Here is an 11150-nt window from a genome sequence, read left to right as displayed (position 1 = left end):
CTTTGAAATAACTTATCTTGCTATCATATTCTAATAGTGAATTTATCTGGAGTAAAACCGTATAAATTTGAAAAGCCTTGAGTTTTGATTCTTATTAAGAGTGATATCATTGTAATCACGTGTTTAGCTTTGAAATAACTTATCTTGCTATCAAGACGAGAAATCACTATGCATGTGAGTCTGATAGCTCAAATTTGAACCCATATTCGATGGTGAAATGACAAATTTATATAACCTCGCTCTCAATTATTAAAAATATAAAAAATGAATGGCTGAAAAGGAGGCGTAGTACATTGTCATTAATTTTTATGAAGACTCTAAATTTTTCTGGATATTTAAGACTCTCGTATGAGTTGTCTCGTACTATAAAACTGTTGCCAAGGCCATCGCAATTCGCAAGGCCCCTCTCATCATAGCCACCAGCGCCACCAGTTTGAAATTGCAATTCTCTCCAACCTTTATCAACTGTCAAAAAGTATGGAGTACCAGTACCTAAACGAACATACCTCGTGATCCTGATCCCAATCTCTCTTTTTTTCTCTATCCAGATGAAAATTTCAATCTAATGAAAGTAAACAACGCAGCCACCGCGAACGACGAGCAAGAAGCACCGATGTGTCGGACCATCGAAGTCGCTGTAGTAGACTACCGCGATCTCTCGCCGCCGGAGGTTCCTGCTCCGGTTCCTGGAGACGAGCTAAGTCTCATTCCGCCACTGAACTTCGCGATGGTCGATAATGGCATATTTAGGTCCGGCTTCCCGGACTCTGCAAACTTCGCCTTCCTCCAAACATTAGGCCTCCGCTCCATCATGTAAGCATTTTCTGTCTATATTGTCTATGCATGTTTTTTTTTTTTTGCTTTCTGAATTTTCAGGATAGTTTATGGAGATCGGTAATTTTTAGGGTTTTATTATTTTTATCATAATTGTGATACAGATGTTTGTGTCCGGAGCCTTATCCACAGGCGAACATGGAGTTTTTGAAGGCCGAAGGGATTAGGCTTTTTCAGTTTGGAATTGAAGGTTACAAGGTATGGCTATTTAGATTACTGTATAAGCTAGTTCGTTGATCGGATTGAGTAGGCCACTAATGTAATATGAACTTTTGAAGCAGCGAATTCAATCGTTGGGGAGTCCTGCTTGTTCAGTTTTATTATCAATCGCCGTTGATTATTAAACGTATTGGTAATTGCAGTAATGTAATTTGGATTCCTTGGATATTCGATATTCCAAAGCAACCAAAGGCCAGTTGCTTTACCTTTATCAATTATTTATCACTTATCAGTAGTATATTTAAAGATAAGATGGACCCCAATTGGTATTTAATGGACCCCACCTGCCTCAAGTCTGTATTCATTCAAAAAAATGGATGCTAATTCGCCTTAAGCCTGTGTTCATTAAAAAAATAAATGGACGCTAAAGCTGTATCTGAAAAGTGTTCAATGCAGCAGCTATTAAGCAGTGGATTTTATGATGCTAAGTATGCCATCTATGTTTAAAATCACTACAGTCCTAGCATTGCTCAATTCAACTATCATTTATTTGTGTATATGCAATACGAGTATGTCTATTGAAATAGTTATAGCGCTTACCGTCCCAATGGCATGAACATGTGATTTGGATAATAATGTGGTTTATAAAATATGTTTCATCTGAACCAATATGGTGTCTACCTCCTCGACCACATTGTGCACTTTTTTTTTAATAGAACACTAGCTTGTGCACTGGGAGATAATTCATATGGGCTTGCCACATTTGCAGATTGCTGGTAAAGACTGTGGGCTTCTGTTGCTATTATATCATATTTGATCTGCTTATATTGAATTGAACCTCTGGTGTATGCAAGATTACATGTTTATCAGTCATTTTCATATGAAATTGTGTTTATCCAAACTATAATGTTATGTGTATGATAATGTATTTGGTAGCCATAAATGGCACATGGACTAAGATCTCTGCCTCTTCCCTGTTTGAGAGAAGTGTCATTGTGTTTTAGCTTGCTTTGTTTTGCTTATGGTCTTGTCATTCTTAGTAGGGAATTGCATTAGTAACACGAAATTTGTTGATTGCTTTTTCCTTAACACTGTAGGTGTTATTGCTGGTTTAGTTCTGCAGTTCCTGCAAAAGCTACAATGGCTTGCCACTATATTATATATTTATAGGAAACTAAGGAGGATATCTTGCACCCTACTAAATCTTGTTTGAGTTTTATTACCCAGCTAAAATTAATGTTTACAGAAAATGATAAGTCTTAAATAATGTTTAAGTAGAGTCTTTTCTTCTTTTTTTTCCACTCCACAAATGTTGGTAGAAGAAAAAAGCAAGAAGCAGGTTGAAAGCGGCCTGCTATGTTTTAGGTAATACATATAGGATTAAATATACAAGTGAACATGGGGCCCAATGGTAGAGTTTGCAGGGGTGCAACCTAAAGGTCACAAGTTCAATTTCTAGAAACAGTCTCTCCACATATTATATTTGGGTAAGGTTTGTGTACATCTTGCATGTCCTTGACCCAGCCCACTAAGGGAGTCTCGTGCACGAGTGTTGTTTACCTACCTTTATATAGGATTAAATTTACCCATAAAAACATGGTGAGTGAAATTCTAAATGTAAATTAGGTATAGTAGAAAGGACACAATATAAAGACTCGGAGCTGGATTTCTTGCTCTTCATCATAAGATTTGAGTTAGTCAAGTACTCTAAATAATAACATTGATATGTTATGGATCCTGAAAATGAAGTTGATATTTCATGTAGATTATACAGTTAATTTAATAGCATATATAATATAGGATGCTTGATTTTTGTTGCAGTTTTGATGGAATCTCTGCAAAATTTCCAACATGTCACTTCTAACTTCAATTAGTTAGCATTCTCAGTGGTACAGGCTGATATTATTGCTTGTTAATGCAGGAGCCTTTCGTAAACATACCAGAGGATACAATTCGTGAAGCACTAAAAGTTGTCCTTGGTAATATAAGCATATGTTTTGTACTCTCAACTCTGTTTCTGGCCAATTTATAATCTTGTCTAGTTTGGGTTTGCACATATTGATTTTGGCTTCTGATCTGCAATGCAGATGTAAAGAACCACCCTGTTCTGATTCATTGTAAACGAGGGAAGGTACATAATTGCGCAGTTTTTTTATTTTTATTTTTATAGATCTGCAACTGACTTTAACTTCAACCTGGACAATGTCATTGATTGCTACTTTTTCCTCCAGCATCGAACTGGTTGCCTTGTTGGATGCCTAAGGAAATTGCAAAGATGGTGCTTGTCTTCTATTTTTGATGAGTACCAGCGATTTGCAGCTGCTAAAGCTAGAGTTTCAGATCAGAGGTTTATGGAATTGTTTGATATCTTTAGCTTGAAGCATCTGCCAATGTCGTTTTCATGCTCGAGGAGGTAGACATCTCAATATCTTGAACGGCTTCTTGGTGGAAGTAAATTATAGGACCTCCTTTGGAATAAATAGGAAAAGCTGATGAGTTTCTGGATTCATTTCTGCTGCAAACGGATATTCTTCTTCTTTTTCCTCGCGGAATAATAAGGAGCATATATATACATATTTCATTTGAGCTTTAAGTTCGTCTCCCACCCTTTGATTTATTATAGCAACCTCTGCCGAGTTGTGAACATGATTCAGATGTAGAGCTCTCTTCTTCCGGTGATTATAGAAAAGGTTTTGCAGCTAGAACTAGAAAGGCCGTGTACCTATAAATTTTGATGCGCTAGTTGAACATTATAAGGACTAAGCAATCGAATTTGCGTGTAGAATTACCTATTACCTTGGCATTTTTATAATGATTTGTTGGACGAGAGACTACTTGAATAATCATCTCTCATGGACGCTTGATGATGATGCCGAATGTGATATTGTCTATATGCTTATTTGATTGTGTTGATGAGCGACCATGCATCAGATATGAACTCTGTCACCATGTTTTCAAGGGAATGTGAAAAAGTGCATGTCTCCAACTCACCAGTTTTGTTGAGCTTTTTTGCCACGTCGTTTAAGGGCATTGTGCAGCTTTCTCGTTCCTTTCTTCGACTCAAAAATAGAAATGTTAGCGTAAATAGGTCTCTTCGTCTTTGTTCTAATATGTTCAGCCCATGGATGGGGAGTTGGTTTTTGGGTTTCACCTGACCACCTTGGACACTGATGATGTGTTAGAATTAATTCCTTTTATCTTTATGGCAATGTGGGAATTGGGATCAGTAAACCGGTGTAGATTTGATCCACCTGAACAGAACACAAGACCATTGAAAACTTTGACCCCAATTTGAATAATTATCGACTCTCTGTTAATCCAGATACAATTAATTTACATATTTACAGAAACCTATGCTTCACTATTCTTTCCACATTAGTCAAGACAGATACTTAGCTATAATCTTATCTTGTTGCTGCAGCCACAGTTGCTGTTCTTCCAATACATTCTGCTGGTCTGCAACACCATTAGATACATCTCCATTAACCTTTTCGCCAGGCCATGGCGCGAACGGGTCATCTTCAACTTGAAATGACGGTGCCTCGTTTGAATTCTCCGCAGACGATGTTGCACTAGCCTGAAATGTGGGTGCAATGGAGAACATATCCGTGACAGGAAACGTGACATGATTGCCACCAATATTGGTGACAGTTTCAGGGATCTCTATTGTATCTTGTAGAAATGGATTGTATGGCTGATCGGGTACTGAAGGTTGATCAGAAAGATCGGTCATGGTGTTCGATGGTGCGAACCCATTAGCTAAATCCGCAGGCTCTGGTAGCATAAGATCCCAACAGATTGAGGAAGTAGTTTGATCCCCATTTTCTGGGCCCCCAGATTGATCTTCTTGTGGCCAGTCATTGAAAGATAGAAAATCTAATCCCTCAATTGGCTGTTGATGAACAACTAATTGTGATTGGTTTGACGTGCTACCAGTTTCACTGATTGTGTCGTCTCTTTGAGATAATCTTTCAGACATGTCTAGATAAAGATCCATTGATGGAGATGGACTTGTCCCTCCATCAGTGACACTCATAAGGTCCTCCAATGATGTACATCTCGAATCATACTCTAAAGCCGTATCTGAAAACCTCTCTTTTGGTTCAGGTGACTGGTCCCGCGAAGACGGATCCCTTGCCGGTGAAGAAGCAACGGACAAATTTGAAGATGGAGATCTCCCATTTGCATTAGCGAAATTGGATTGGTCTTTCAAGAACTCTTGCAATGTCTCCACAAGTTCATCTGATATCTTTTGCACACTTGGGTACTCAGAGGTTCTCCCAACTGCAATGCTTTTACACGAATCATAGAATGAACAAAGCTCTTCGAATTGTTTCGAGGCTTTGACGCATGTTTGGAATGCAGTAACACATGATTGATACTGTAAATGGAAAAAGCTATCCAGAAGGAGGGCTAGTCCATCTGAAATGTCTCGATAAAGATCGAAACTTTCTCGAACGATGGCATAAAGAGAAATGTTAACTAGCCTGTTTGTCTTGGCTGCACCTGTTGGTCTTGTCCCAATTGCTCTATCAAGCAGTTTTTGCCAATAAGAGATCTTGTGAAGCAGCATTGCTGGTTTCATGTCTCGAACGGGCTCGTTAACACGTCTGCTGTTTCTAGGAATGCTGTTCTGCCGTTCTTTGTTGGTGAATCTTCTTTGAAGCTTCCCTGTAATAAAACAATTCAACCGTTCATCAAGATACAGACCAAATGTCCTCACAAATGCAGTGTAATCCCAAGGGCTTGTGTTTGAATCATCTCTAAAGCTTGAAAGGTTAAGGATCTTCGATCCGCGCTTCATTGCGTGAAGAACTTCTCTGGAAAAATGAGGATCACCATCTTGAAAAATTCGTAGCACAAGCATTAGAGATTTCAAAGCCACAACCCAGTTTCTTGTCCTCCCAATCCGTTTACCGATGGCTTGCGCACAGGCCGCCGCGTAAACTTTGCTGCTGGATATGAGTTGGAGGACTTCGTTCACATAACGTTCATCAATGGGTGCATCATCATGTCTTGTTGCTTTAAGAATCAAAACTTCAAGGTTTGAAGCATTTGTTCCAGAAACTTTTGCTAGGCTTATGCTGGTTTGGTCCTTCACTGCGCCAAGTGCCTTTCTTAGCTTGCTAGGCATTTTTATGGATTAGTTCTAGCTCAATTCACAGAATTAGAAGCCTTTGGGCAATTCGCTTCTAATCTCTCGATAAAGTTACTCAGAATCAATTATCGAGACGTCAACGATATACAAGTACATATATAGCTATATATGCCTAGTTTGGGTGGTGGAGACTGCAGCCAATGCCTTAAGATTCTCATAACCTTGACGAAGTCGTTTAACGATAATTCAAATGTATTGGCAGACCATGGAATTCGGTTGAGAGATTGGTGGGAGTAATACCTGCCATGGATTGACCCAAGAATGGTCAATATGTAGGCCCTACATTAGCTCTGTACTAGTCTGTAGAGTGGAAAATTATTGATGCGACCACAGCCATCGACTTAATATGATCTCATGAGATTAACCTTTCCGAGTGGTTGACACGTGACAGGTTGAGTACGATTAGCGAACAACAGTCATTTATGGGCTTTGTAAGGGCAAATGCAACGGGAAACAACTTACTGGGCCAACATTTTTGTTGGCCCGGTCCCACCTCTATTACATAAAAAGTCAAGTCAAACACATATTCTAATACAGCCACATCAGCAAAACACAAATTTCTATACACTTTTTCTTCCCACACACTTTCTCTTTCCACCCAACCCAACAACATTCCATTCCTCCATATTATCCACAACAAAACTACACCAAAACATCAAATATCAATACATCCACATCAGCAAAACACTTATCCCAATACAGCCACATAAGCAAAACACATTTTACAATACAGCCACATCAGCAAAAGACAACATCTTTGTTGGCCCAATACCAGTTCACCATTGCATTTGCCCTAAGTGCCTGAATAGTGAATAATAAGCATACTAAAGGAAATTGGCCCACGTAACCTATCGGGCCCATCTTTTTTTTTTTTGCCCCTTTTTTCTCTTAATAGGTTTAGGTATTAAAGGATCTGCAAAGCTTCCTGGCCCGCCAGCAGTTAGAGATGTAAAGTGGGTCGGGAGTCCGTGAGCCCTACACATATCTGCCTGCCAAGGGCTGGCCCGTTTAACAGTTTGTGCCGTGTCAGGCCCTGCCCGGCCCGCATATTCTTTTATGCTTTGGGCTGCAAAGGTCTAATGGACCCGGTGCATCCCTCTTAGTAAGTTAATATGATGTAGGTGGTGATGCTGAATTGCTGATCCACCATAATATGATATGTATTTTTGAATTCAGAACATTTTGGGCCTCTTGGGAATCCCAAGACCCAGCTTTTGAGACCGCATAACTTAAGGCCCATATTATCTCCTAAAGCCTAAAGGTTAATTAGTCTGGCTAGAATTTTAGGGGAGCCCAGAACCCAAGATCCAACTGGTTTGGATTAAACAACTTAAGGCCCATATTATGTCGTTCACATATGGGCCATCAAACAGGCCCGAAAGTTTATGATAAAGAATTAAAGATAATCATATCTTTCCAAAGAATTAACGATAGATGGAGAAGCCTAAACCCCTGAAGCACGGAACACAGCTCACAACAGAGAGGCAATTAGGCATTGTGGAACTTCCTTCACCTTTCTTGATCACCAAGTCAAGAGGAGTGCGTGGGAAGCGATCCAATTACAGAAACGTTCACTAACCTAGCAACGTCCAGATCGTGAATCTCTAGATTCAACTATTTCCCAGCACAAAAACCTAAACCTAGATTCGAACAAGAAAGTCTTTCAAATTAAAGAGTGGAGTATGGAAGGAAGAGGGAGAGCTGTGTTTGTGTTCTCTCGCAATATGTGAATTAAAGAAGTCGATCTCTCACCAACCTCCTCAACTTATCTTATCTGATCTAGGATGGAGGAGTAAGAATCCTACTAAAAGTCCAATAGAATATTCTACTTTCGTATCCTAATATTGTACGTATCCCTACAAAACTCTCGTGAATGCATTGGTATAAATAGAAGGAAGGACACAGCCATTCTCCCAAATACTGAGACAGCGAAAACCCTAGCTCCTAATTTGTTGTGCGAGAGAAGAAGAAGAAGAAGCTTGAGAATGTCAGGCATGACTAATCCGCAAAGCGAGGATGACAAGAAGCCGAACGATCGGTCCGCGCACATCAACCTCAAAGTCAAGGGCCAGGTCTGCTATTATGATACCCCTGTTGATACTAGATTGCTACTGTGATTTGCAAAACCCTAAACACCAAAAAGAAGGAAGGGAAAAGAACAAAAAAAAACATCTATAAAATCTTATGCAGATTGCTATAATTGTGATACCACTGTTGATACTAGAAGTCTAGAATCGTACTTATGGCGGTGAAAAATTTTGGATGGGGGAAATACTTACTTTGTGAGACTGGTAGTGTGCTTGGCTGACAGCTTGTTCTTATTTATTTTAATACATTGATGTGATCTCTTACAAAACTGTGCGCAAAATATATAAGATTTATTGAATATGATACACAAAGATATGAATCTTAACAATAAATTAAGCAGTCTATTTTTGATTTGGAAAACAATTTGTGCTTGAGCTATTTTTAGGTCCCTTCTTTTGGAAGTTTTTGGGGCAGGGGATGGTGGTTTTAGGTGGGGATTGATACTTGTTAGACATTGCTGCATATAAGTTTGTCCCACAAGGACATAATGTCATAAACTTATGCTTTTGCCAGTATTATGGAAGTTTTTTTTTATGTAAATAGCTTTAAGTTAGCTATTTGGATAGAAAATTTGGACAGGAGGAAACAAGAAAACAAATGAATGGTATGGGTCAACAGTCTCTCACTTTTCTAGTAAATATGAATCAAACCTAGGTTCTGGAATCTCTAGATTTATCTTCGGTTAGGGTCTATATGGATGCATGTTCATAGGTCTTTCAGTTGGTTGCTTTTTAATTTAGGTAAATTTTTTTTGCATTAGAGACTTTGTGAGACCTGAAGTCTTAGCCATGGCATGAAACTAGGTTGTTAATTCAAGAAGGTTTTGCCCTTTTCAAACTGAGAATTTCTGCAACACTAACCTGAAATTGAATTTGATTGTAGGTCGGGAAAGAAGTCTATTGATGTGCAAATTATATTCATATAATTGTACATCCATCTACATGAAATCTTGCTGTAGAGTCATTTTGGAATTAATTTTGCCTAAAGAGTGTTTAATTGTGTAATTCAGGTGCAAGGGCGAATATGGAAGAAAAGGAGCAAATTGAGAGAAAGAGCCAAGAAGTGGAGACAGAGAGAAAATCCGATCGATTGGCCTTATGGTCCGATCGATTGGACGTCCATGAAGCTGAATCAGACAGAGGAGAATTCCGATCGATCGGACCTCTGTCATATCGATCGGCCGGTCAGAATCGCGAAAGGATTCTGAAGTTGTGCAAAAGGTCCGATCTCGATCTAAACTCAAAGGGTCCCATTCAAAACGGCACAGACTTATTAGAAAGAACGACTGGAGGGTTGTGAGGGGTATAAAAGCTTAGATTTTTTGGGTTTTAAGGACTTTTCGCTTTTTGGAGGAAAACCAAGGGTTTTGGGAACTTTTTTACAGCAGCCATTGGCGCAAGCGTAAGGGGGTTAAGGGGTTTTCATTCTTTTCTTCTTTGATCTTGTATTTAATGTTGTATTTAATGTTTGTTATTTTGGATCTTGTGCTGTATTCCTTAGTTATGAGGAACTAATCCTCTAACTAAGGGTCCTAATGAAACCCTTCTTTGAAGATTAAATGAAATTGATTTATTGTTCTTGAATCTCTTTTTATGTTGCTGATTTTCTGTGGATATGCTTATTGCTTTCAAATGCTTGATCACCATTTGAATGATTTCTAGTCTAGGTTGAGACCGGAAGGATAAACCTAGGGTTGCAAGAATCCATAGAAAACATAGGTTGTATGAACCATAGGAATATAGGTTCATGACTTATGCAATCACTAATTGATTTCCATTATGCTTAAGAGATTTTTGATATGAAACCGAATGTTAGGAATAACAGGGATTCTATTGAAAATACTTTCAGTGTATCTAGGAATAGAACATTGGATAATTTAGGAAATCGATTGTCAACAACTAAATTGAGAAGTGAGAATTAATGAACCAATGGAGTTTAGTCGGATAAGAAGTGGTGAAATTAGGAGCCTTAATGTGTACTTTGTTTGAAAATAAAATTTCTGGTTTGTTGTTTTGTTAATCATTCAATTTGTCATTTATTCAGTACCCTTTTAAATTACTTGTTTAGCATCAGGTAAAACCAAATCAACAATTCGCTTTGCCATTTTAGTGTTCTAATTGCTTATTTTGCCATTGAGTTGAAATTGCCAAAACATCCTTGTGGGACGATACTCTATTCACTCTTTATTACTTGTGCGATTTTATCCGCTTGCGAATAATTCACATCATCTATTTTAGGATTAAAAGAAGCACTCGACTGAAGAAGCTTATGAATGCATATTGTGATCGACAATCTGTGGAATTCAGCACAATTGCATTCTTATTTGATGCCCGCCGTCTTCGAGCAGAGCAAACTCCTGAGGAGGTCTCTCTCACTCTCTCTCTAAAGTCTAAAGCACCCATCTTCCCTCCCAACTCAATTCACCCACACACACTCAAAATACGGTATACATGCACAGCATAATTCATTTATATACAAATGACAAGACACTTTTTTTAATCTCTTTTCCTTTTCAGCCAGAAATGAAGGGTGGAGATGTAATCGATGCAGTGTTGCCCCAAAACGATGGTGTTATTAGACGCATGCTGCAGGCTATGCATTTAGTTTAATACAGATTATGCAGTTTAAGTTTTTATTTGCCTTGGAGGGGACCCTGTTTTTCTGGTTTTCAATTCTAATATTTTAGTTTGTTTTTTTTCCCTCGTGTTGATCATGCTTGATGTTTGGCTGCCAAAATAATCTCATTGTAGTGTCTGAATGTTTTTTGCGGACTAAGTTTGCATGGAATATGGGAATTTATTTTGACAAATTTTCACATTTAAGTTTCTTGTTAGTGCTCTTGGGATATCTGATGTTATGCATGCAGTTGATGACAATTCTTTTGTTGCATAGAAGAGATTATGTGAGTTGT

General features: G+C 38.5%; 3 protein-coding genes across 4 annotated transcripts; 2 read left to right on the top strand and 1 right to left on the bottom strand.

The window, feature by feature from the left end:
- Positions 1–356: 356 nt before the first annotated feature.
- On the top strand, positions 357–3839 carry LOC119991994 (tyrosine-protein phosphatase DSP1). 2 transcript variants are annotated; one of them, XR_005466304.1, is made up of 6 exons: positions 357–813; positions 939–1032; positions 2915–2972; positions 3081–3124; positions 3225–3503; positions 3560–3839. XR_005466304.1 is itself a non-coding variant. In XM_038838566.1 (5 exons), exons 1-5 carry the CDS (start codon positions 566–568, stop codon positions 3408–3410), a joined length of 630 nt encoding a protein of 209 aa, XP_038694494.1. In that variant the 5' UTR covers positions 357–565; the 3' UTR covers positions 3411–3839. The 2 variants fall into 2 exon arrangements, 1 of the variants encoding a protein (XP_038694494.1); XM_038838566.1 differs by having other exon boundaries at positions 3225–3839.
- A 296-nt stretch (positions 3840–4135) lies between these two features.
- On the bottom strand, positions 4136–6581 carry LOC119991993 (clathrin coat assembly protein AP180-like). The gene has a single exon (XM_038838565.1). The coding sequence runs from the start codon at positions 6125–6127 to the stop codon at positions 4373–4375; it is 1755 nt and encodes a 584-aa protein (XP_038694493.1). The 5' UTR covers positions 6128–6581; the 3' UTR covers positions 4136–4372.
- A 1451-nt stretch (positions 6582–8032) lies between these two features.
- On the top strand, positions 8033–10988 carry LOC119992165 (small ubiquitin-related modifier 1-like). Its single transcript, XM_038838828.1, has 4 exons — positions 8033–8223; positions 9122–9134; positions 10467–10603; positions 10756–10988. The coding sequence occupies exons 1-4, from the start codon at positions 8137–8139 to the stop codon at positions 10846–10848; spliced, it is 330 nt and encodes a 109-aa protein (XP_038694756.1). The 5' UTR covers positions 8033–8136; the 3' UTR covers positions 10849–10988.
- Positions 10989–11150: the final 162 nt, after the last annotated feature.

This window comes from Tripterygium wilfordii, chromosome 22 (genome assembly GCF_013401445.1).
Source record: "Tripterygium wilfordii isolate XIE 37 chromosome 22, ASM1340144v1, whole genome shotgun sequence".
Taxonomy (NCBI): domain Eukaryota; kingdom Viridiplantae; phylum Streptophyta; class Magnoliopsida; order Celastrales; family Celastraceae; genus Tripterygium; species Tripterygium wilfordii.
The sequence above is the reverse complement of the archived record's forward strand: the minus strand, read 5'-3'. Positions and strand labels throughout refer to the sequence as shown.

What these genes read in the sequence shown, in the direction of transcription:
- LOC119991994 (XM_038838566.1), top strand. Translation starts at nt 566, where the DNA reads ATGAAAGTAAACAACGCAGCCACCGCGAACGACGAGCAAGAAGCACCG. An exon ending in AGCACTAAAAGTTGTCCTTG is followed by an intron (nt 2,973 to 3,080) that starts GTAATATAAGCA and finishes TCTGCAATGCAG; the next exon opens with ATGTAAAGAACCACCCTGTT. An exon ending in TTCATTGTAAACGAGGGAAG is followed by an intron (nt 3,125 to 3,224) that starts GTACATAATTGC and finishes TTTTTCCTCCAG; the next exon opens with CATCGAACTGGTTGCCTTGT.
- LOC119991993 (XM_038838565.1), bottom strand. Translation starts at nt 6,127, where the DNA reads ATGCCTAGCAAGCTAAGAAAGGCACTTGGCGCAGTGAAGGACCAAACC.
- LOC119992165 (XM_038838828.1), top strand. Translation starts at nt 8,137, where the DNA reads ATGTCAGGCATGACTAATCCGCAAAGCGAGGATGACAAGAAGCCGAAC. An exon ending in CAGAGCAAACTCCTGAGGAG is followed by an intron (nt 10,604 to 10,755) that starts GTCTCTCTCACT and finishes TTTCCTTTTCAG; the next exon opens with CCAGAAATGAAGGGTGGAGA.